General features: G+C 36.8%; 1 protein-coding gene across 3 annotated transcripts in view; it reads right to left on the reverse strand.

Moving 5' to 3' along the window:
- Positions 1–26,775, reverse strand: part of Nlg2 (Neuroligin 2) — a 172,584-nt gene that overhangs the window by 4,240 nt on the left and 141,569 nt on the right. For all 3 annotated transcript variants that reach the window (XM_066282877.1, XM_066282878.1, XM_066282879.1), the window contains 7 exons: positions 24,578–24,784; positions 20,397–20,863; positions 9,601–9,752; positions 5,750–5,883; positions 3,071–3,220; positions 941–1,154; positions 435–601 (listed from right to left, as the gene is read on the reverse strand). In XM_066282877.1, coding sequence (XP_066138974.1) covers positions 435–601; positions 941–1,154; positions 3,071–3,220; positions 5,750–5,883; positions 9,601–9,752; positions 20,397–20,863; positions 24,578–24,784 — 1,491 coding nt within the window. The remainder of the gene's footprint in view (positions 1–434; positions 602–940; positions 1,155–3,070; positions 3,221–5,749; positions 5,884–9,600; positions 9,753–20,396; positions 20,864–24,577; positions 24,785–26,775) is intronic.

Genomic DNA, 26,775 nt, shown 5'->3' on the forward strand with positions numbered 1-26,775 from the left:
TTCTTCTTTCTTTTCAAGTCGTCCTAGCTGCTTTTAATAATTTCCTGGAATGTTAAGAATTTTTTCGACGAAAAGCTTTTAAGTTTACTCTCAAATCAAGAAGAAACATTTTCTGCATAACTTGTTATTTATTTTAACATTTTTTGCCATCAGATTTTCCCTGATCAAAATATAAGCCGGATTGACACACATTGGCCGCATCCAGATCCTTAAAGCGATTCGTAGCCTAGCTAGGTTCGAATGATTTGTTGAAGCGGTTCCTATTTACCCGACTGGTATATTTACTGTGTTAGTTATGTTGCACCTAATATTTATTCCCGGGTTTTATACGTTTGAGCGACGAATCAAAATTTCAAACAAAGCCTGAATGCCCTCATCAAACTTCCGCCATTTTACCATTACAATAAACAGTTTGCACGTTGCTCATATTATACCTTGTTCAGCCAGTTCCTCTTTTTCTTTCTGCTTGGTTTTTCCCCGATCTCTTTGGTGATAAATTCCAGCGAAAATTAATATATTGAGCAACAGAAGGAAACATCCCACGGCAATGGTAACCGTCAAGGCCGTAGTGTACGACTGATAGTGACTGGATGCTAATTTTCTATAAAAAGGAGAAAATATATGATTTTGAGTTAAAAAGAGTAAACATAATACGTGAGAATCATAGTTCAGGACTCCATGTATAAAATAAATAAATACTTTAGATTAAATGTTAATCATTATTTTAAATACATTTATAAATGAGAACGGTTAATCCACTTTTACGTTCTAACAATGGCCGCGTTCAGCAAAGTCAATATTTGCACAGGTGTTAGGATTTTTGCTGAATATCAGGCTATTTTGCAAGTGCATTTCAGTTAGCCTCATTTCTCTAAGAAACTACCATTAGTTGTATAATAGTTGCCTCCTCTGAACGAGGCCAGTAACGATTTTTAGTTACCGCAATAAGTTGTTGGAATTTTTGGTTTGCATAACCACAGTTGTATTTGGAGGGCATTCCGTGGTGGTGGCCTGCAATGCTGTATCAGATTTCGGGGGTGCCGGTGTGGGCATCGAGGTGGTTGATGGAGGCTTGGTCACAATTGCTGGTTGAGATGGAGCGTTTATATAAGGAACGTACAAGGGACGTTCCTTAAGTTTGGGTCTCACTGATCCTATTGAGAAAAGGAAATTATTTACAATGCGACTAAAAGTGTTTGGATGGGAACCGTATGTTTTGTAAGCAAGAAATGGGCGGAAAAAAATTGGTCTAAAGAGTTACGACAAGCTTTAACAGCCAACCATCAATTTTTTGGTGTTACTGACATTTGTGAGCCGAGACCATAAGAATAACAGAGTCATTTCGCTAAATTATGTCACTTGAAGCAACGGGTCATCAAGACCATAACTTGGATCAAATAGTATACAAATCGAATGAAATGAAGAAGATCCAATATGGGCTTAAGAATAATAAGTGAAGAACTAGCTAAAATATAGACAAGCGCATAAGTTTGATGATCTAAAGGATAATCACACCCACTACTAATTTCTTGAGTCCATACCATTTATGGAGATGCTATAAACATACAGTGTGGTTGTTAAATCCGGGAATATTATTATTATTCAAGGGGGCCCTGACAATAGTACTGTAAATTTATCGGCATATGGTAATCCCCAGCATAGGACGAGAACCTAAACCAAGTTTAGAAAACTAATGAGGAGTTTCCCCTCCTTTAAACATATTTACTAATTTATTATTCCGTTAACGTTATTTGCTCTTCTGAGTCTACGCATTATTTCGAGCTATAAACGTTGCCGCTATTTACATTAACGAACTCGAGTAATTATGAATACTGTTAACTTTATAAGCAGACTGCCCTTGTTACACAGTTGGGGGATAAAGTGAAACAGTCAATTGAGATGATTAAATTTTATTTTACATTGTAAGTAAGTGTTTTCTTCTGAACAAACTGCTTTGACAAAGAAGTATTCTCTTCTGCATACTAAGACGAGTTTTTTCGTTCGACAAACAGAGATAGAGAATGAATCATGATGCTTCTTCCACAAGGTTTTTGCGCTGAACTAATGTTTCCATTTTAATATTCCATTTTCGCCATCAGTCAAAAGTAACTACTAGTAAACAAAAAATATATGGGAAACAAAAATTGGCGATGGTTTGGGCCTTCAGATATTGAAATGAAATATGATGATTAACCCTACAGTTTGCTTTGCAATAAAAACAGATAGAGTGTAGTAAATATCGAGAAGAGTAAATAAATAGACGATAGTGGTAACGGTAATCGTTGAGCCTTCCGTTACTGATAAAAAATATAAAACTCCGATTTTCGTTCATTTCTCTTAATAGTTTTGCTGCTTCTCTAAGTGCATGTCCAGTATAACCTAAAGCTAATATTATTGCCATAATATAAGCTGCTCAGAATCTCTTTAATATATTGGATAATAAATACTTTTGAACATATTGGGATTGGGAATTTCATGAAGTAAATCTTGGTGTGTACTATTGAACATCAAGATAAGCTCCACAGAGGCAACGCGATGTTAAATATATCGTAAAATCGGGGACTTTAAGTATCCTCAAAGTTTAAACTTTTCTTCTTCTAAACAGAGTACCTGCACGGAAAATTTTATGGAAACATGTCAGCTATAGGAAATGTTGCGCCTTATTCCCTCCGTGCTGATGGGGCTTTAGAAAGTGAGTAATTCTAACATTAGATTTAGGAGTTTGTGTGCGTGTTGCAGAGTTCTCATTTGCAGCAAAATTTCCCAATACGATTATGATGAAAGAGAAGTTCTTTTTTGAATTCTACGTTATGAGCAAATTAATGTGTGTGTGCCGCAGCGCTTTTTCGGAAGACCCTGTATACAACAGTATGTTTTAGTTTCATAACTCTTAAGTATCCCTAAAGCTCGTATCGAATGAAAAACAGCGTTCCGCACGTTCCGTTGTAAATGTGGGGTTTCTCAATTATTGTCGAAGCTAAAGACATGCGGCGATATATTTTTATGAAATATGAGATTCATCTCGTTAGGATTCAATAGTCCATGAATATTTGTTAGATTTGACACCTACCGTCGTAATACTGATCGCCATCCTCTTGAAAATGATGATGTCTCATGGAAACATCGTCTCCCTCGCCCGGCCTGTGCAGCTGGGGAATTAAATTCAACCAGAGTGACATTTTATGTCCTCTATAATGGTTCCGTCTTTCAGGATGATTGCCTGGAAAAAATGCAAACACTCAATTTTAGGTTTTGAAGGGCGTTTCGGAACATCGTGATTTAGGTTTTACACAAAATGTTCAACTAGAACGCGTCTTTAGCTGATATGATAAACCTGGTAAAAAAATTAAAAATGCAACTGGTCCGATTTCAGCCTTTGATCATTCCATAAATTGTGTAACTTCACCCTCTATTTAACCAAGTTTGCCTAGATCTACAGATTTTTACGAGATCCCCATGCCAGAGGTCTTTGTCGTCAACATTGCGTAATCTACTTTTTATTAATTATTTTCAGACATCGCTGATGATATTGCACACCCATTGCTCGTTACCATATTAACTCTTCTCTTCATATATAATATGTTTTTGATATTACCTGTTTTCAAGTCTCTATCCATTTGACTACATGGAGAAAATTCCAATTTTACCTGATGATTACCATAAATATCCCGATCGACTCGACGCTACTTAATGCAGGGAATTTAGTATTCAATATAAATATCTTGCACAAATTCTCAACCCTTATTTAATCCCACAAACTTGAATTATCCGGGTTTCCGACTTTTCACTCCTACGAAGGTAGAATATAAATGAATGAGATGTTAAGTCGATGCCGTAGGGTCGGAATAACTCTTATATGTCTTTCACGAAGGATGCGGTCGAAAATTTTTAATAAAGAAGTTCAAACTACTGGAGTTTTTATATATATTGGGAGCCGCTTCAGCAATTTAATCTTGAGGATTGTGTATACAATATTTAATCAATATTTCATTTTGATATAGACCTCGCAAAAATCTCAAAGCTGGTGTTATAAGAGCTAGGAGGTGTCGAAGTTGAACAAGGGAGAGTGGCAGCAATGCTAAAGGCTTGCTTTCATGCATCTGTGAAGAAGCCTTTGGAAAAATTAATCAAACTGAGAATTAACAATTGAGACTGTACTGTAAAGCGATAAAAACTTTTAGAAGCACACGTGCGGTAAACTGAACCCTTGAACTCTTCGCTATTTCTCGCTTTGTGTCGTCATTCACGTAAACTACTCGTTTTTCTCAATTTTGTTTTAACACGTATATTATTGTTCGGCATCAATAAACTTTAGCTATAGTTGGAAAAGTTATTGATCTTTTTTTGCAGGAAACAGTGTCTTCGAGCCTGCGAACTCGGGGTGGTCCGAACGTGACTGTCCAGTCTAAGGTTGGTTTGAGGGGCCATTTTATAAATCTCCCAAGTCTGGTAACGTCCTCAAAGCATAATTTTTCGGCCACTTCGCGCCGGAATCATGTGGCCTTGATGGATCGTAACGGTATTCAGTGAGTATCCGATAAATTCAAAAAATTCAATGCACGATTAAAATTTTTCGAAGATAAAAAAAAACCAAATAATAACTGGAGGGAAGCGTTTCTGGTAACTAAAAAAATTACAATATTTCACGCTATAATAGAGAAAAGGCAGAATAAGGCAACTCAATACATATTTATAGCTTACAGTCGACAAATTTGCCTGCCCTGTTAGCAAAAGCTTTAACAAATGGCATAAGGAATAAGAAGTTGGTCAAAGCTCCTGAGATTTTGCCAGACTTTCGGCGACAGTTGGTGCTTGCTGAGATTTGCATACCCCAAGGACCAAAGCCAGCTGCACAAATCAATACATTGTCGCCTATTATATCATTGGTAAAAGAAATAGTTATTTCTCCAGTAGGTGGGGAAAGTGATGTTTTACGGCAAGCTCATTGCAGTTCCAATACATGAGTCCGATCAGCAATAGAGCGTGATAAAGGAACGGTTACGCGCAATGAGTACAGTATTTCTCCTATAAGCGTGCGTTAACGTTTAAAAAGCCGTTCGAAAAGTTTATCATCTTGATAACGTACCATCAGATGTAAATAAGAAAATTTACAGTTCGCACAGGTCGAGCATCTTTTCTGCAATTTACACTGGCGGCAAATAAAAATGCGGCCACTGGTAGTTACTATCGGATAGGTCAGTAAGTCCGAGTTCGAGAAGGAATTTTTCCGATTGTTCCGATGGAAATCAAAGCCCTGCTGCCGATCTCCAAAGGATCAAACCTCACTAGAGGGATGAATTTCTGTTGAAGTTAGCGAAGATGTGATGTTCGGAAAGGCGTTCAAAGACGTCGAAAATTTTATGGCATTGAGATTTTTTGTGAATCCTCAAGAATATGTAGGAAATACTTCTATCCAACTTCATTGACTCCAGGTGTGAAATAGGTAAGAAGTCTCGAATGTTAAAATGTCACACTTTCCAACACTTTTCCTTCACATTTTTCGAGATACATTGCTGAAATTTTTACCGAATACATTGGCTCATCGCGGAATATGGCAATTGTGGTATCTGGTAACGGAAATGCTTGAGCACGAACCACGGTATATTGATTACAACACTACCTATATCTTTAGTAAAGCTTCTATTTCCATGGTAATAATTATTAAGCATAATTGGAAATTTCTACTAATACTAAACCTATTTGCCTCAGACCTATTGAACTGTACTGCATATGAAACCTGATCACTTACCCATTTCTAAGTAAAGCTGATTAATCGGATCATATGTATCCCAATAAGGCAATGTTGGTATATCATTTTCATTTTGACTAAGGCTTTTCGATTCGGTTCCCGGGGTTTTTGGCACGGCTCCACCGTTTGGATCTCTGGAACAAAACCTGCTTTAAAAACAATATAGGGCGTGGCTTCTCACAAAATAAGTAAACTATATAATTCATAATACAGCTAATTAGAGATTATTCATATTCATGTAAAATGAGACTGAATATTATTGTTATTTTACTATCTTTACGGTTTGCCTTTTTATCATTAATTCTCCAGTCTAACACTGGTCTAACACACAACGCTTTCTGGGTATACTTAGTGCTCCTTCATTCACACATTGCATGTAGGTAGAGGCATTTTCGAAAAATGTTTATTCCAAGGACTGTTTCTGCGATTTGCCTATGTGGGTTACAGCAGGATTAGAAACTGGTATGCGAAAAAACTTTAGGTAAAGAATTTTCTGGGATCTCCAAGATTTTTTTCATTTTTTATGTACGCCTTGTATATGCACAAATAAAAAGAAACGAGTTATTACCCACATTGTTAGCATAGAAAGACATTTTCGCATCCTTCCTAACATGCTAAGATAAGCCCTTGCGCCCATGATCATAAATTCAAATACTTACGTATGTCCCTAAGGCTTATTCCCCACTATTTACGCTTAAATATTTAATACGTTCGCATAAGCGCGTGAGATTTCTCAAGACGCCTCACCTTATGTACACTGTATCTGGATTAAGCCGGCGCATTCCTTACGGTGTAATTTATTCGGTGGAGTTCTATTCAATGTATCCTTACGGACTAAATAATGCCAGATACAGGGAAAGAAAGCGGGCATAAATCACTCTGGATTTACTAAGCTTGAGGGAACTACAACTCTTGCAAACTACTTTAGAACGTGTCTTTCGTTACGTGAGGGTTAGACGAGATCACCTCAGTTTTGGAGGCTTGTTGCTGTTTTGGTAAATCTGCCTTCACAGCGAAAGATTTGCTAGAAAACCACCAGCGCGCCCCATTTTTTAGATATCAAAAAAGACACACGGAGAACTGGTCGGGATGATGAAAATCCACATTTTTACGAATACTGGCATTTTGATGCGTCTGAAAAGTATTCTGCAAAAGAACTTGTATCTCTAACAATTTTCGAGATATTTCCAACGAACTCTTCCAAATATCGATTTTTTTTTAAATTTTTGTACACTTTTTGCGAGTCATTAATCAACTTTTTGCGGCTACGCGGAACTTTCATATGTTTTTCCTCGTTGGCCCTCATATAGTTATGACTAGCGACGAGTTTGTAGTTTATACCGCAGTATATTAAAGCATGCATTATGGTTTAATCTTGACGATGCACCATTAGTCGTAAGATGCATATTATACGTATTAAAAACTAGATCAATACTAAAACGGGGTGAATCCGGCGATATGCATAATATAAGATTTATGGCCGGAATTTAGTTCACCCTCTTATCATATGGTAACACTCTGAAGCGACGCGATGCTCTGCATGCTTTTGGAACAGATATGAACCAGCCTGTCTATTAGTTCAAAATGCAGCTATATATAAATTCGTTCATCGTGTTAAAAAAAAAGTAAAATACCAGCATTTGCTCTGGTGGAAATTTTTGCATATTCAAGAATTGTTTTGCTTTTCATTAGACCGATCAAACTGCACACGGTCAACATATAAATAATCATAATAATCACATCTCAAAGTTGATTAGAAGATTGATTCAGCTACTAAAGAGTGATCGTAGAGAAACCTCACGGACTAACCACGCACTACTAAAACACAATCCAAAGACCTTTACAAGGAAAGGGCTATTAAGAGTACTTTGCCAAAATACCAAGTTTAACAAGTTTGAAAATTTCACTGAAAGTGTCGGTAAATGAACATACCGGTCGATAGGCTGCAAATTTAAGTAGCCTTTGAGGTAAGCTACCGATTTTTGTGCTTCCCCGTGTTAGGAATTCTAACTTCGACCAACTTCCTCGAAACTTCCTAATTGGTGCTGAGTGCCGCTATTCGACACAAATTAACTTTTAGACAGACCTTATAAAATTTGTGCAAACTACCTTTGCAGCGTTCCAGCTTATTGTTATATCCAAAACTGAAAAAATAATTGAAAAAAGTACTCCTAAACATGGAATTCTCATACGGGGAGTGGAAACAGTGAACGTTACCAGCACATCAAACTCTCATCATCACTTCAGGCAGGTACTACGATCACTTAAAGAGCAAACTATGGACACATTCAGTGGCATGAGCGTCTAGAAGCACAGAGGTGGAAGAGCTCCGGGTACACAATTGAAGAACTATGGATACATAATGAGAAATAAATTATTGAACAAGATGGTGCAGGTGGAACCTCATATGAAAAATATACAGTTCTGAGTAGAGAAATGATTGATGAATGATTCAGAGAAATGAAATTGAAAGTGTTCAAAACTTTTATGCATGGACTTTGTGAAATTACGTCTCCGTAAATTCGATTGACTATTCTCGCCCAGCGAACATGATGTGGAGGAGAGATCCAGGATCTATGGAAAATTTATTGAGGCAGTAGAAGGCTGCGAGATCCTTTTCCATTCCTTAAGAGGGATTTATCCCTCCGGTGGTTGTCTGACAGCAGTTTTGCCCAACGGATATCTCCTTGCGTATCTGATTTGCAAGGTTTAAGTCTACGGATTTGTCCTACGTACAGATCTCAAAAGACAACGAGCTCCTATATGAAGATTTTTTATTTAGATAAATAGATCAACCAAGCTTTCTGTATGTTCATATATTTAACAACAAAATACATATATGTTTAGATAGTATAAATTATTGTTGCCAGTCAAAACAAATATTATCCGACAATTAAGCGTTCCAGGTAAATTTTCGCTTCGCAAAACAGTCCTAATTATTCTGGATTTAAACAGAATATTTGTCTAATAGGCTCTATTCATGAGGTATTTTACGAGGGCGGCGTCAGCACGGGTTTTATCTGGAGGAGCGATAACGAAATCCCCAGACGTGACTATTTCCGCTCCCTGGGATCCCCACTTTCTTTAAGGCGCAATGCCAGATTTATTTACCCAGCTCGACTAAAATCCAGGTCAGATGATATTGTTTCATACAAGGCGATTTACGGTCCACTGTAAATTTAAAACTTGCGGAAAACGGGGCAAATGATTTTTCTGAAAATATGTAGATATAGGAAATCGCCATCGATGTGTACCGGGCAATAAACTTTAAGTGTTTTCTCCAATGCGATGTTGTTGGTTATGGAAAAAGATGTAGCGTCCTCGATATTCATATCATTGTTTCGGAAAGGTCCACACATTTGCCCTATGTGGAACGTGTAACGTTGCCTTTAATAAAGGATAGCTCAAAATTCATGCTTTTACGATTGACTATAAGACTTTTTTGAGTGTGTTTTTTAACCAAAAAACCCTGTATATTACCAAAATGATCATTTTCCTCTATCTTATAACCCATAACTGTAAGTTTTAAGCAAGATCATGTGTCTCATTCCCTAAACCGGCAACCTAACGTCGACCGTGAATCATCATGTATTTGAAGTGAATTTCTGGAAGTTGGTAGTATATGAGGGTTCGAGGATTCAGATGCCAAGATATAATTGCATCCCTTCGCATTGTCGAATGACGAATGAGCAGAGTTTAATATTGCAATTCCAATTACAAATCGAGCAATGATCTTGGCCGCATTCTCGCGAAAACCTTCATGTTTACAGTTTCGTTACAAAACAAGAAATAAAAAGAATTTTCATTTTCTCGCTTGCTTCACACATTTACCGTACAGAAAATGAACTTACCCAGTTGTGACGAAATTACTGATATATTGAATAAGTGTCCTAGAGACGGCTATATCGCTATGACTGTAGTTGTGAGGAAAAAATGGTCCTCCGTCAATAAGAGGTAGGCCTAGAATATATGGCAAGTCTTCCCCTCTCACACCGCCCATTCTCTGGAAAGCATAAAATTCAATGATTATGGGTATTATTTAAAAAAAAATAATATGGCTTTGGTTTGACGATGACTATTGAATGCGCGTGACGTATCACATAAATATTTGGCAAGGTAAAAGGGCTCCGGCATCCTCCTGGAAAGAATTATTACGACTCCATTGTAAGATAACTCAGTAAAATATGTGCTCACGTTAATTACGTTTGCGTGTTTTGATAAGGTGACACTTATTATAGCGGCTTGAAAATTCTATTGTTAGCCTGTAACCGTTTTATTTACTGAGGTTACCTTTTAGACTGCGATTCTCCTCGTAGTTAACTGGGGCGCTACACCCTCGGTATAGCTTTAGTGTGGTAGAGGGGTCATACCGAGCGCCTGTCGGGTTGCTTTTATACACTGGAGAAAAGTAAATTCCAGGAATTCAGTAATTTACAGTCGAAGAGGGCCCAGAAGTTAATAAAAAGTTTCAGTCACTAATTTTACGACGTCAATGACTTTAGAATCAATAGAACCTAACGTAACGGATTTTTAAAAAATAGGTAACCAATTAGGGTGCACAGAATATGGGATATAAGCAGCGGCGCAGCGGTTATCATATTTACTTACAATCGTTAAAAGACTTGACAAAGAGATCAATGAGAAGCAGGGGCCATTTCGCCACTATAGTGCCCATCGGGGTCTTCGAGGAATATGAAAGATGTTTGCGAAAATTTCAATTTTGAAAACCGCAAGAATCGAGTGTTTTCACAACGGTCATAGAATAGTTATTTATGTTTCAAGTCAAGTAGATGACCTGCTAGAGTACTAGTTTTTTATGGACGAGCCAAAGTCACTAACCGACTATGGAAAATACCAACGAATACTGTAGCAACACCTAACGGACGTGTAAGCTACGTTCATATTTAAGTTATTTCTCTCTTCATGTTCGCCATTCCGTCAAGAAAAAAAAATGAATTGCCTTCAAAGTGAAGCCTCGCAGGCGTTATTTCAGACCTCGTAACGAAGTTTTCAATTTAATTTTCAATTTTTTTCACACAACACATAACCCGGGAAATTTCAAACACCGTATATTCCCGTATACATTTTATAACCATGACAAACGCGAAAGTTGGGGTTAAAATTGATATGTATGAACTTATAAAATATATATAGAACTTTTGCTGCGGAAATTTAGGACCTGACATTTTCTTGCCGCGATTTGCGCTACGCAGATACAGATATACGAATAAATAAAATAGTTTTCCAATTTAAACCTTCACAAAGCTATGTTCCCCAGAAACTTTATAAATGGTCTTGCCAGAAGTGGCCATACGCAAAAATTATTTATTATATGTCGGTTTAATGGCAGTGTATACTTAAATAGCGTCCAGATTCTTCTGTACTTTGCGTGGGAATTTTCCTGTGAGCTCAATAAAAAAATGAAAAAAATCATTCTTTTCTCTTTTTCGTCCGTTTTCTTTTTCTTTCTTTCTTTCCTCGTTATAGAGGGCAAAAAAAAACAGAAAATACAACTTTCTTTTCGCCGAGTTACTTTTAGACACAAAACAAACAATTTACCTATCATTTTTGTTTAAACGAAACCACTATTTTTCTACCAGAAATGTGTAGGTAGTAGTTATCATCCCATTTAAGTTCATTAATGAGTTACCGTTTTTATCAAACACTTTCCTGCTAATACCTCTGTTAACCATTACTGAACTTATATTTCCATTGTGATGATAGTTCATTATGGGGGCGAGGTTGGGCGATGGCCCAGGGCAGCGAAAATTCCTGGTCGGCGGTTTTTCTTGGGAGTAGGGGGGGCCGTGATTAAAAATTTCGCCCAAGGTGAGAGATCTACGATGGTCGGGCTGTGGTGATGGAAGTATGTAAGAATATTATTGCTGGTATTTATCCCATACCCTTCTTCCTTAAAGATTTTAGTTCAAGTAAGAAGTTTGTCCCTCAAACTCCTCTCGAATGGTTATAGTTTTGTACATGTTTGCGGTACCTAGAAAAAGTTTAAAATTCCGCAAGCACGAGACCATAAAAAATAACGCTCAGCGTTGCCGGAAATACATTTTTCATATTCTTCGAGTCCCATACGTTAAAGGAAAAGACTTTCAATCATTTTCCTCAGCTGGGGAATATTCGTAGCTCGAATTCCTGTCTAAAATGAGAAAAATGATATGTGTTTTTATATATCCGGGACGGTTCCTCTCATATGTTTCATCCTTTTAGGTGAAACTTTATGAAATATATACCTTCGACTACGACGAATGAGGGATGTTTGGACTTCCTCTTGTGTTTAATTTCCCCATTTCTGGACGCTTCTACTATTTTTGTAGAATTTAGAAGAATTGGATGTTTTATAGTTTCATGCCCAATTTTATTGCAAAGGCCGTTTTATGGCCCTATTTTGCGGCCAATAACTGATTCATTATAGTACTAGTACAATGAACCAGGTGAATTTATAACTCTCCTCGAATAAAGCAGGTGACATAAAGGGTGTTTTTTATAACATGCATAGTCATTATTTATGAAGATGGTTTAGATGGAGTTTCTCAACGGACATTAATTATGTGGTTTTATAAAAATTCCCCATTAGACCTGCGAGCGAGCTAACACAGGTATTGTTATTTTTTCCTGTTCTGCGCTGCGGTACCACTGTCCAGACATTTTGTTAAATTGAAATTTGACAATGTCCAATTTTCTTCGTCATCTCCTTCGTATTCTCATCGACAAAACTTAAAATCTAAAGCCAAAGACAATTTAACGCTAATGAGAAACATTTAAAGGTCGCTCTAATTCCATTTAAGACCTCGTGCCGAGAAAAGACTTCATATTTCTGGAATTATTTCCAGCACGAAGAAAATAATTTGGAGTAAACCCCGGTATGTTGGGATGTTCTCAATTGAACGAAAACTTCTTCAGCAACGTAAAATAAATTTTGCCGTTTAATAAAGTTCTTTGTTTGAGTTCGGCGTAATGGCTCCGAGTTCGGTTATCGAATTTAACCGCGTTTGATTTAAAACAATGCTGTTTATGGAGCAGAAGTTCCTAAATTTAAAGGCTTTATAAATATTTACTGTTGACTGGTTGGTAAATTAGAAAAGTAGATTTAGGGAATTTATTTAATGAAACGTTTCAATAGTCGGGTTTGCTAGTTGATAAGTGGCTGTGAAAACTTTGCCATGACGTTTTAAATGGTTTTAAATAGTACACTTCTTTGGGAAATGCAAACATTTTTTTACAAAGATTTCATGTATCCTGGTGTCCGATAATGGTACTCAATTTTACTTAATGATATAGTAGTTAGTTAAAGGACCAAATCTTAATAAATATCAAGATTAATTAAAAAAGTAAAAAATTAGTAATTAAAGTAAAAATATCTCCAGATACTAGAAATATTATAGTAAACAAACACAACTAATACTAACACTAAATAAACGCATTGACTAGACCAGCTACTGCATTTTCTCTCGTTCAAATTCAAGATTTTGGCTCATTAAAATTCGGTAGCGGCCAATCAGATGTATCGATTCCACGTCGCGTATTATTGAACGCGTACAAGGAGCGATCAATATATATTTCGCTAATTTATTACAATGCGTCGAGCAGAAAATTTAGCATCCCATACTTCTAACGCAGTTTCAAGTAACTTCGTATCAACTATGCACTATGCGTGCACTCGTTGCGTTAAACCCTGAATAGCAAATAAATCGAATACGTTATGGGTTTTCATCTAGAAAATCCGTAAAGGAAGGTTATTTTTAAATAAACCAGAAGTTTCTTTGAAGTTACTTTCTCCACACACAATGTCAGCAGAGTATTCCTTTGTGATGTAAATAAGGCAAGTGCAGCAGTATTTGTGCTTGGAATAAACAACTCTCTAAATCAATTCGTGAATCGAAGTGCATGGGCTCTGAATAGGATAAATAACTGTATGTTTTAGGTAGAACATTTTATATTTACAAAGTGTTCGGAAAAAAAGTCACACGATACAAATAATGAAGGTCAGGTAAGTTAGCAGCAGCATACTATACAAAAAGCAATAACGAATATATTGTTGTCGTCTAGTAGTAGTAGTAGTAGTTCAAACACGGAATTTACAGAGAACTCAGATATTTCACAAACAAGGAGTCAAGTGTACCAAGTCAAGTGGATAAGCTATTTTATCCAAGAATCGCATTGAAAGTCCCGGTGTGTACATACTCAGTACGAACTGCTGCCGTTTTTTTTCCGAAACTAACATTGGGTTCATTAAACTAAATCTGAAACTACTCTCAATCCGGTAAACTCTAGAAAATATTCTTGCATTGACTAACTGTAAGTTCCCTACCCGAAAGCTCTTCGAAGAAATGTGCATTCCGATCATAATGAAGCAGTTACGCAAAACTCCCCGAACCAGTGATGAAGTCACCTTTACTACAATTAATTCTGTTAACGATCAGTAATTAAGGAAGCATTTAATTTGATTCCATATCAAAGATAAATTTGTGTGGTATAATTCAACTAACGCTCAGTTACAGAAAAATATAGTTTTAAAATAGTATTACGAAGAGCGCAAAAAACGAGGGGTAGCGCTGCGCCAACAGCAGAAACGAGCTTGAATTAAATTTCATGGCTTTCTGGTATTTGATATTTCAAATAAGAGTTTTTTGCTTTAGGCTGATGTAAACGTGAACATACGAGGATCGTTCAAGAAGTATTCGCCTTGATGTATAAATGGCGATGTTTTGTTTAAAATTTGTCCATATTACAAAGACGTAATCTTAAAAAGCTTCTGTCTAAAGTTTGGGAGTGCTACGTTGAACTGTATTTGTTTGGGAGCCGTTTTTAGTGAACGCTTTTAGAAATTTAGTGAATATAAAAAAAATTGCTATGAATACGTACTTCAATACTTTCATTTGAAATGTTTTATTGTAGTCTAATCTTAGACTCATGCAACATCACAGGAGTTAGATCCTACTCTGGGAAACTTTTGAGGAAACTTTTGTTAACAACTGAAAAATATTGAATAGCGAAGTTTAAACGCGGACGAAAATGCACCGAATTTCAACATTTTTTTTCCGCTGCCATATTTGCCAGATTTAGCCCCTCAGATTATTTTCCAAACTTCAAAACACAATTCGTTGGAAAATATTTGAAATTAATTTATAGACGGAGTCCAAGATTGATCCCTATTTTAAAACACTCGAAGGTTTTTACTATAAATATTGAATAGAAACCATAGATCATCGTTGGGATAAGTGTGTCAATCGCAAAGGAGAAATAATGTAGTATTTTCCAGCATTTTTGTTCTTTAACTGTTAAATCGAGTTCTACTGGGGCTTGTCGTAGTTCGGACTGAACTTACTATCTTGAATATTTTATTCAGAAGTTTCCTTCACAAAATTATAATTCGATCTAAAACTTACTGAACAAGGAATACAAGAACAGTATATTCTCATCTAACTTAACGTTTCAAAATATGGATAAATGAAGAAGAAACAACAAGAAGGAGTTGAATATTTGTAATAAACTATCACAACTTTGTCTATAAAGTGTCATATAAAACTTTGAAATCTTTGTCATTGTAAGTGTTCATAAGTTTTGTGAAGCCGGAACTGGTTTTATTGAATTGCGTATGTGAATTTCAACCAGAAATTTTCATTACTTCTACATAGCTTGCACGTTTAAATATTATTTACAAGAGACGGAAATGTTAATTCCTTGAAAACTTCTCCTGTGTGCCCGTCCACGTGTACCTATTTTTAACCAAATTTGTTTTTTGTATATATTTATAATTTAATGAGGGGAAAATATCGTCAGAAATGTGTCCCTCAAGAATAATTCAAAACTTTTAAAAGTATGTAACAATAATTGCTCATAAGTTTTGTGAACCTGGAAGGAATTAATTTTTTTTTTTTTACAAATTAGGCAACGTATAATGTAATGATATAAACGAATAATATAAATGTATACTAAGTACATTTAATGAAAAATCAAAACCACCTATTAAAGTTTACAATTTCACAATTCTCCCACATTCCCTCTGTTTTCAAGTTCCAAATTTTAAAAGCATTCCCTACACATTTTAACTTTTAGCTCGCTCTTTCATTTAACACTACAAAGCATATCCACGTATGTTTCTGCACAATTACCTTCATTTGCAGTGTTCACGTTTAGCCCATTTAGATTTGGGTTCGGTTTGAAACGTGTATCGATCACGAGTTTTAAATTTTAGAAGCATGATGTGAACTGAGGGTTATAAGGCTGGTTTGACTTTAAGGGTCATTTAATGGAATAATTGTGTAAGCGATGTGTTCTTGCTCAAATTTGATGAAAATGTATCAAACTGAAGTGAACATGGGCAAAAGAGCAATGAAGAGGAAAGATATTTAGAAAGAAGATGTTATGAGGAGATTTTGTTGTTTTTTATTAGTTTTCTTCAACGGCTTCTAAAGTATTTTATCATTCACTTCTCTGTACAATCCATACGTAGGATTGCACCGCCTGAGATATGAGGTGTGTACATATGTTTTTGAAAATTTTTACTCAAGAACAACGTATTCAGAAATTAAGACAGAAATGTCCTTTAAACCATAGTTGAATATAACTAGTTTGAATTATCTTGAAATATTTCACCAACATGAATAGGCAATTAATATTCCCCCATAGAGGAGCCAAGTTTCACACCATATTGATAGAAGTGTTAAAATTAAACTTTGTGGAATTCGAGAACTGAAACTTTAGGAAACTTGGTCTAATCATAACATCCTAACTCTAATTGCACACGGGATTATGCATATCATAATTCCAACGTACTGATAAATAATTTGCTAAGTCACTTGTGGCGGTGATGTCTGGTAATGATCAATTTTTTTTAACGCATAATCGTGTGATGGTAATTGGAGATATTCCGGCGAGTTCCTAGTTCTGGAAGCTTAAAGTTCGATATGACATAATTCAATTAAGGTAACAAGTCTGTCGGTGGAAAATCTGTAAAATAACCGAAGTTATTTGCTTTAAATGATCTTCATCTATGCCGCTTCAAACAATAAATTTTGAAAGAGAAAGGCTGAGGTTAGAGTAGAAACGATAGTTTTTCAGTTAAAATTAAACAATTTGCCCCTTTTGAAAACTATTAATGCAAAAACAGTGCAAATTACCGGTTTTGGACGTGAGTTTATATAGTTTACATTGGATGGAATGCATATTGGATTAATTTGTGGGTGTTGTATGAAAAGCGATTTATTAATGTCGCGGTTCAGGTTAAGCGGTCTTACACGTGTGTGGATTTAGGACCATTGAGAAATATGCGGCAGGTAAACGGATCAGGTGATGATCGGGTAACGTGTTTGGAAAACTAATGCTGCTTAGTGTAAAATTTAATATGAGCTTCATACAGATTAATATTATTACAAATACAAAAATATCAATGTTACAGTATTGTCATAAAGGAGAAATGTAGGTCGTCCGTATCAGTAAAATGCTCAATGGCTGTGTACTTACCAACGCAAATGGTCTATTTTAGCAATAGTTCATTGTCACTATTGAAGGGAATGTGCCGAAATGTGCAAATGTTGCCCCTGTGGAATATACGGATATCGGCTGGTAAAAGACATTGTACACATGAAATACGAAATGAAATAACACTAACGTTGGAAGATTTGGAGCCGCCTTGGAACGCAGACTTACCCCACAAATGTATGGGCGAGTCCCCGATATTTTTGTGAAAAGCTACGGAATTCATGTTTGTTAATTCAATTAGCAGCAGGCCAACGTGGGCATGGGGACTTTCCTTAATAACTTAATTACGATTTCCGAGTTTTTCTCGAAAAAGTCGAAAACCGGCACAGTAGCATTTTTTTTATGGTTAAAATTGAATACCTATGGGCATATGGAAACATGGCTGACCCTGAGCAGTGGGATCGTAAGACGTTTTTTGAATTATTTATGTACTGGGAATCTTACATATACTTACACTTTGTAGCGGTCTTACGTCGATCTCTCGGAGGGCGCTACCTTTGTAACGCCCTTTTTGGGCCCCCGCTCGGCCAACAAATTTCTAATACCCTTGAGGTTAGTTTCGGATTTTCTCGGATTTGTTCGGGTGTCGCCTTTTAAAGTTTTACGAGGCAAAAGTACATACACGTGCCCGTAGTATATTTTTTAGGAGCTGCCCAGATCATTATTTACGCGCCCTTAGTTTATTTCTATATGCCCGAAGGTCATTTTTACATGACCGTAGTTTATTTATCAGTTGGTTTTTAAGTGATTTTTTCATGTGCTCCTGTTTTGTTCCTGCGTGCTCCAAAATGATTTTTCACGTACTCGTAGTTTATTAAACAGTGGAGAATGCCAAAGAGAAGTTGTCCTAATGTTAAATTAATCTAGGAAAGAAGGTTATATATTTTCGCAAAAAGATCATGCGAAGTAACCCATTGAAATCAATACAGGCACATCTAAAACTAAAATCACGGGCAAAATAAATCCTACACCTATAAATAAAACGGACTTCATAACCCTTAAGACCAAACGAGGAACCCTAAACTAAAATCAGGGACGCCCTCAACAAATCGGAACGGACAAGCTAAACCTATGATAGTACGGACAGGGACGCACCGGTAAACGCATAAATCATCCAGATGCGTCGACGTCTTAGTGAGGGTGCTTTTACACGGTTATATTGATTGATTTCAGTGATTCCATTGCAACTTTTCCTTGAAGACTTTTTTGGTTTATTTTTATTTGTATAAGCTATCTGAGTAGTAACCCAGGAAAGAGACATCAGATCAGAAACTACTCTTTGCTTTAAATCCACCTCCTGGAACTTTCCGGAATTTTTCCTATTACTCAAGAATATGTAGATATGTCGTGTTTATGTGTAATGGTGCTGAATGATGCTGAAAAAGTGCTGTTTTCCTTCTTCAGTAGTAATTTAGGAGTAAATTCAATCGGGCCATATGCAAAGAAAGGAATTTGCATATAAATTACTCGAAAAATCTTCTCTCCATCTAAGAAAACAGGGCGAAGAACGAATTTGTTCCAATACCTATTTTAGAGCAAATATTATTCACAAGTTAGTAATGAGTGACATATTGTACAAATTCCACTGCGAAATGCTTGCTTTGCTTATTCCTCTAATACGTGTGGGGTTTACATTACATAGTCTGATTTAATCTCTGCGAATAAGCACAAATAGCCACTCTTGCATAGTGACCCAATTAGAAATCTAATAGAAGCTTAACTTGCTAAATTTTACTTCGCTCATTTGCAGAAATTATGGTAGACGGCTTACCAGATAGGTCCATTAAACCCAGCTCGCAATCAATTTTTTGGGCTTTAGTTTTGATTGTAATCGTGATACATTGTATTTTACGGAAACTGTTGCTCGAGAGAGAAACATAAAAAGTTCAAAACTGTTTTATTTGAGACTGTAACTGAAAATTTTTCTAAAAACGACCCAGATTGATGATGTATGAGTTCAATAAGTTCCTCTAAGAAAATTGATGGTTGGAACAGTAATTACCATCACTCTGGCCAGTTCCAATTTTTAGAGAACACACGTCTTTTCTGTAGCTACGGTTTCCTAGAAAAGCGGTGTCGTAATATAGCGACTATAATCTGGAGTCAATAACGCTTTCCAGCGTTACTCGTGGTCTCCCACATCGCCACTTAAGAAACCATATGACCGTAAAATGCACGAGCAACGTTTTATAGCGTCCGCTATATTACGGAACCGCTTTTCCGGGGAACCCTAGCTTTGCGTTGCATTCTACGAGAATGCTTAGGAAAATTGAAAATTGCATCCTTCATAAAACCTTTGCTTATGTTTCATGAAATTAGATGGAACATATTCTCTGCAGGACGATGCCTCTAAACACACACACAGAGAGACGTGACTTGTAACTGGTCCACATATTGTGCGATCCGAGGCGAAATATGCTGTCCGTTTCATCCTCTGCATATATATGATGCTAAACTGGGATATAGCCCTCCCTAATCTTGTAGATAGATTTAAAATGTCAGAATTAAATGGTCAGCGAGAATGACTAATTTTGACTTCAATGCGAGGGTAGACCCAAAAGCATCCGACTTGACATATAGGTGGCGATTTTTTGTTAAAAATTTGCTGTTTTAGTAAACGTTTTTAAAGATTTTGTGAATATGGAAAATTCGGCCATCAATACGTGATTCGATGCTTTAATTTGAGAGGTGTTATTCCGTTCAACACCGAAGTTAGATTTTACTCTGGAGAAATCTGGTCCTTCGTTAATAACCCTAAAATGTTCGGTTTTAGAGTATAAACGCATCACTCCACACTTCCGATATCGCGGTGGCCAAAATGAATCAACTTTGTTTGGAACGTTTTCCGCGTCCACCCTATTCGCCAGATTTAGCCCTCTTTGACTATTTTTCAATTTCAAATTTGAAAAAATGGCTCTGTCGATAAAGATTTTGGTAATAACGAAGAGCTGGAATCCGAGGTTGATTTGGTTATTTTGAAATATTCGAAGCTTCTTGCTATGAATAAGAAAAGTGTAAAAACACAACTGGGAACCGTGCGTCAACCCCAAAGGATACTATGTTGGGAAATAATGTAATACTTTACAATTTTTTTAAAATTAAATATTAGCTGGGGTAGCTGTTTGGGCAAAAAACGGTAACATGAACTTACCAGAGGTAGATCTCTTTCTCCGGAGTGATGCTGAAAATGTAAAAAAAACGTTTTTCCACCTCTTAAGGAATGAAGGTAGCCTATCCTAATCAAAGCCGACACTGTATGCCCGTCACTTAACACATCCAAAGTCGAATCGCGCACACTTAATGGATTTTGAGTAGGTCGTTCCCAATCCGTATACTCATTTTTCAATGTAGAAAAAATCTCATTTAAATGGAAGTAATATGTGTTTCGAACGTACGTCCGTAATATTCTATCGCGTTTCGTTTCGTTGAAACCGAATTCCAAATCCTGAGCGTTTAGGTCCAGGTACGACTCCGTACCCGTCAACGAGAAAAGAAGGTCTCTGTCGGGAAAGTCGGCCAACTCGTATCCTGCTGCGGTGGCCACTGTGGAGGTGCTGGTGGTGGGTGGAGGTGAGGTAGGATTTACGACGACCGTGCCGTCGATGAAAGGAGCAAAACCTGTTAATAGAAATCAATCAATTACCTGTTCACCAAGCTTTCAGCCCTTGGCAAAGGGTGAATGTTTCTTCTAGTTAGTTCTAGCCGGGAATAAGACAGATCGATTTATAACTTCTATCGTCAGTGACTTGTTGGTTTTGGTTTGGTGTTGAATGGTTCAACCTCAAACACTAATCTTTAACCTTTAAACACAGAAATAATGGCAGTCTCACAATTTTAAATGTAAATACTATCTATGGAGTTGCAACAGGGACCACGTGTAGTATGGCTGTCGCGTCTCCCTGTGGGGCCAGATTCATGGTACTGGGGAGTAAAGAACTCCCCAAGTATGATGTTAAAATGGCGTGTGTTTGTTAACCTTCTATATGCCGATCGAAATGAGCAATTTTGATGCTATTGCCTGGAGAGGGTGCTACTCCCCAGTGTACAGAATTGAACCCCTGGTGACTGTTTATGCAGGAGCATTCGTCAGCATGGGTACTCATTATCAGCTAAGGAGCGTCTAAAAGGTCTATCAAGTCACTTATGGATGTCAAAAAGCACCTCACAACCGCAAAAATTTTATTATTCCCCCAACTCTGAAGTAAGCACATTTTTCTCTTTCCAAAAGTTTTTCGTAGCTTTAGAAATGTATTTTTGAAGACACCCGAGGGATTGACTGGTTCATCACATTTAATTTTGTTTATAGCAATAAAGTGTATCTTTTTGTAGGAAACGAGTTGCAGTTGAAACTTTACTGCCAACTTTTATTACTTTTTCGGTAGTTTTGATGCTTGTAACTGTTAGTGAGGAGACTCATGGTTGCTGAGTTTCGTAACATCCAATTTCCATCTTGTAGCAGGTTCCAGGTAATTCACGATTCGGCTTGAACGCCACCCAGACTCAAACTATCTTACAACTGAATGATGCCTGCACGAGGCGTGAACGGTTTCAGCTGGAAGACCGAACTTTGCAAGTGATGCCAAGTTAAGGTGATTTGCCGCATTGTTTTCCCTCTCTTTCAGATTTTTCTTCTAAAATTCGAGAACTCGAACTCTTTCGCAACTGGTGCTAAGTAGAATATATAGCAGCCGATTTTTATCACGTTAATCTAATTTGGAGTTGGTTGATCTTCAAAGTTCCATAGCTTAGTTTAATGATTTGCTGTCAAAAAGAGACACGAAAATAACATCAAGCAATAGTGCGTAATTAAGTAACGGTTTTAATCGCTTTAAAACATCAACAGAACAGAACATAAGATACACGCCGAGGGCACATCAGTTTGTCGTGTTTATGAGGATTAACAAGCATCCAAGGGAGGTATAATGAAAACTATGAATTTAACTACAATAATTCTTAACGAAGTTTCAGTTCAGGAGTACGGGGCGAACTTGTGGAGCAAATTTAATTTAAAACTTAGAGGTGTCAGATGCTGCGCCAACGGTCGTGAAAAAATTAAAAGGCCTAGACCAAGCGCAGCTAGAGCCCGAAGGAAAGAAGAGTGGTACTTGAGAAAAAGAATGGAAACCTAGTGACTACACAACAAATTGTGAACGTAAACTGTAAAGAGAACCTTGTTAGAATCTCAGGTTCGGAGAAATTCTGCCAAATGAAGTTCTTAGTCAGCACCAAATTTCAGAAAAAAAATATAAAGTATAATGATATTGTTGCGACGAGCGGCCGTCGTGAAAACAGTTGTGAGTATCTGGTTTCTCAATACTCGATTTTTAATTGCGATAGGTAATCTGCAAACTGCATGATATATCTGAAGGTGTTTAGGTCTTTAAAGTTCTTTTCACGATACATTACGTGATTTAAAAACTTTCTTAGGTGCTTTCTTTATTTCTTCTTTCGCCGTCCGGCTTTTAGAACTCCTTAGGAATTTGCTCTAGTAGTCTTCAAATCGATACAATTTGCCAAATTGCATTCATTTTCAGGTAACGGTATTACTTGAGAAGGGTATTCATTTCTATGTTTCAACTTTACATAAATTACTTTTCCGAATTCCCAATTGAATATATTTTAAAATCCTTTTTCGCATTATAAAAATAGCAACTTCGTTGCATTGTTTACCACCGATGTATAGCGATAACTTCGACTTAAAACAATGAGAATGCCAGAGGTACATCATTATAAATGTTTATACGTTACACAGATTCTTACAATTAAAGCAGTTTTAAACTTTTCATCCCTGTTGGGGATTTATAATTTTGTTTCGTGTTTTTATAAACTTTTGACCGTTCGCGGCTTTGGAAAAGTTCAGTGTTCTCTTTAAAAACTTTAAGCTTTGGTAAATCGCAGTTGAAATTTTAATTTGTCTTTTCTGGCATGCTTTCCCTGCTTAGTACTTAGTGATATGTCTGTTCAGCCATGATATTCCTTTAATAAAAATACACTTACGTGCCGTAGGCGTTGAAGGTTCACTCGTACCGTTAATTACGTGTGATTTAGGGTGAAGTGGTTTGTAGAAGGAGGGTGAGTGTGAAAATGATAGTAAACTCCGAGCGTGTATTGAACATAAATTTGTTTGCCCACGGGCCTTTCTCAAGCTACTCACTGAATATCTCCGTCTCACTTGCCGTTATCTAACAATTCCCATATAACAAGTGTGTCATAGAGTCTTCTGAAGATGAATGAAAATAATCGCAAGAAAAATCTAAGAATATTAAGGCCTATTAAGATTTTATGCCTTACATTTCTTTTCTATCTTTTCTTCTTTATGCTCTCAGACGGAATGATGACGGATGATGGAGGCACATTTATTTCTCTCATTCAACTTATACTCTTCTCCCTCATTAGTCTAAAATCTATCAACATTTCTCAGACCTCCGATGCTTTCCTTGCTGATCTAAATAAATGTGCAAAAATATACTGAGAAATCGACGCACTCTTTTTCAAAATAAGGTGGCCTTACTTTTTACCTAATCCCTTGGAGTTAGTTAAGTGTTCCGGGTAAGAGACGCACAGTTAAATTAAGTTTATTTAAAAAGTTCCTCGTTTAACCTTCTTTTTTTCGCATACCGGAATTCCTGCTGTTTTTCCTGCCTCGAGAAATTTACATACCAGCTCTGTGTGTCGTAAAACTTATTTTTATTGGGCATCGTCGCAATAAAGTCAAACGCTGTTGCAGGCGCATGTTTGTAAAAGACGTGAAAACTGAAAGGCCCTTTGCCGCGGGTATAATCCCTTTATAAGTGAGTGTCAGCAGATTTTATCTTTTTTGCGATCCCTTTAAAAAAGTATGGCCAGTGCCTACATAACTTTGCTCATAAAGACGGTCTGCTTACAACATAATCTATTATATAAGATGATACATTGAGAATGGGACATGCTAAAACCCGAAATAAGAGACACTAAAATATGACGATTGAACCCAGCATGTCTTGTACCAATGTTGCGTTTTTCAAATTTACAGGGCGTTAAAAATGTATATTTTATTTGGAAATTCCTGAATAATTTTTTGTGATTTCATTTCATCAACACCGCTCCGATTTTATGCATACCAATTTTGGTGTTGATTCTATGAAAACACAAAAAACTATTAAGGAATTGTAAAATTATACTTCAACTTTTAACACCCTGTAACTCTGAAACGTACAAAATTGGCATGAGGTATGGTGGAGCTAATCGTTATATTTTGATGTCCCCTATTTTGGATTTTGCCATACCCCATTCCCAATGAAACACCCGGTATTACCTGTTGGCAGTAACCAAACAGAAGTCATTGCTTCTTACCTGGCAAGAACCTGGGAGTATCCAATTTAATATTTAGCAATAAATTAAGGGGTTTCAGTCTTAAGCAAGGAGCTAAATCGTCCTCGTGAAGATCGCCATGGCACTCGGTCTGTTCCGCCACAGTTCTTTTTATTATAAGTGGGTCCCTTTGTAGTGCCCAAGGGCTTAGTCCCGATCCACTCAGCAGAATCACCCTGTGCAGCAATTCTGAAATAAAGAGCGCAATATAATAAATCGCGTACAGTTCGTACTATAATTTAACAACTAAACCATCAATAAATTGACCATAGTGGCAGGAGAAACATTGAGCGAACCGAAGGGAATAATGCAAGATATAGATGTGAAAATGATGTTTTGCTCGATGCTCATATAACACTAGAAATACCCGCTGCTTTGTCAGAATGTTTATTGGAAACATTTATTTTCAAACTGGGGTTAACAAGGACCTTTACTGCTCCTCTAAAACCCTTGTAAAAAGCACTTTGGAGGGAATTGTTAAATCTGTAAATCACGATGAGCGAGAGATTTTGTTATAAATGCCAAAGCAGATTTACAGCGTTTTATGTCCTTTACTGCCATAAGATAAGACGTACAAAGAGACGAATCTAGCACGCAGATTTTGATCTTCCAAGATATTGCGAAAGTGAGAAATAATTTCATGGATAATTGGCTTTTGAGATTTTTTTAGGAAAATTTCAGTACTCTGGAAGAGTTAAATAATTCTTGACCATTTGCTTGTTCGAGATTAAACAAACTCGCGATGGTATACAGTGTGCAACATTTGACATGGAATATCGAAATATCTCGAATACTAGGCATGTTATAAAGAAATATTTAGCATCAAGCTGCAATCGCTCTGAGGGGGAAACGTCTTGGTGTTAAAGCTGATTTCCCTCCATCTCCTTGTGGGCGCGATGGGGTTTAGCTGTTCAATTTTATACGCGAGCCCCACTTTTTAACATACTCGGATAAACGGCTAAAAGAAAGAAAAAATTGTCCGAACCATTTTTTTCCATTCGTGCTAGAAAACGCTACATTTAATTAAATTCAATTAAAATCTTAAATTGCAACTTCCACTTTTAAAAAAATCCTATTGAGCAAAAAAATTCTATGGAAACGAAACGTGACGAATAAACAGTAAGATAAAAAAATAAAACATTTATTTTTAAACATTTTGTTGTTAATAGGGCTTCACGTTGGAATATCTGACCGTAGAAGATCAAATCGAAATGGTTTTGGTGTATGGAGAAGTTGAGAGCCACTTAAAAATGGTGCCAATATCTACGCCCAGCGTTTTCTAGCATGAGTCGAATATTTCGAACAAATTTTTATTATTTTTACCCGTATTATCTAAGTCTACAAAAAAAAATGGGAGTTCCCGTTTAGAATTAAAAAGTTAACCCCCACTCCGCCCACGCGGGAGGTGGAGGAGAGTCGACTTTAGCAGCAATACTTTTCCCTTTCGGGTGATTAAAGCTTGATACTAAACATTTCCTCATAGCATGCCTAGTACTTGAGATAATTCGATATTCCTGGTTAAATCTTACACACTGTATTTCCGAATATCTGCAACTGTCCTATTTGCCAGAGTTATACAGTGCGTCCCTCCAAGCCCGAAATCGCACGTACGTGTGTAGCCTGAAAGGACAGAAGGAAAAAAGAGGAACCACCAGCATGCATCACCTCAACACCCCGTGGAAACACTCAATATTTTCGCAATTACGGTGCTGAGTTCAGGGTGAGATAATTCTCGGGCGAGAATGTTGAAAAAGTCTTCGTGACAAGCCCGTAAAAGAAATCCAGCTCTGATTGCTGATAAGGAAATTATTATGTTGATCGGTAATTAGGCGTAAGAGTTCGTCGATGTCAAATATTACTCGGGTATGCTGATTTTTTGATAATTTTATTTCAGCTAGATCTGCTATGTGCTGCATTGTACTGACTTATGGCCGGTAAATGCTGCGTATGCGATGATTCCAAAAAATATTCTATGCATCGGCAAGTCCAGCAAGTGATACTTTATCGCATACTAATTGTAACCGGACGATTTCAGTTAAATACAACATTAACCCTCTTATGCACATGTGCTGTAAGAAAATGCACCTCAGTCATGTTACCATCAAACGCCCACAAAATTTTTGAATACTCAAAAATGCCACTTTGATTTGTGAGCGATAAAAGTGGAACCGTGAAGCGTT

Source organism: Euwallacea fornicatus, chromosome 5, assembly GCF_040115645.1.
Source record: "Euwallacea fornicatus isolate EFF26 chromosome 5, ASM4011564v1, whole genome shotgun sequence".
Lineage (NCBI taxonomy): Eukaryota > Metazoa > Arthropoda > Insecta > Coleoptera > Curculionidae > Euwallacea > Euwallacea fornicatus.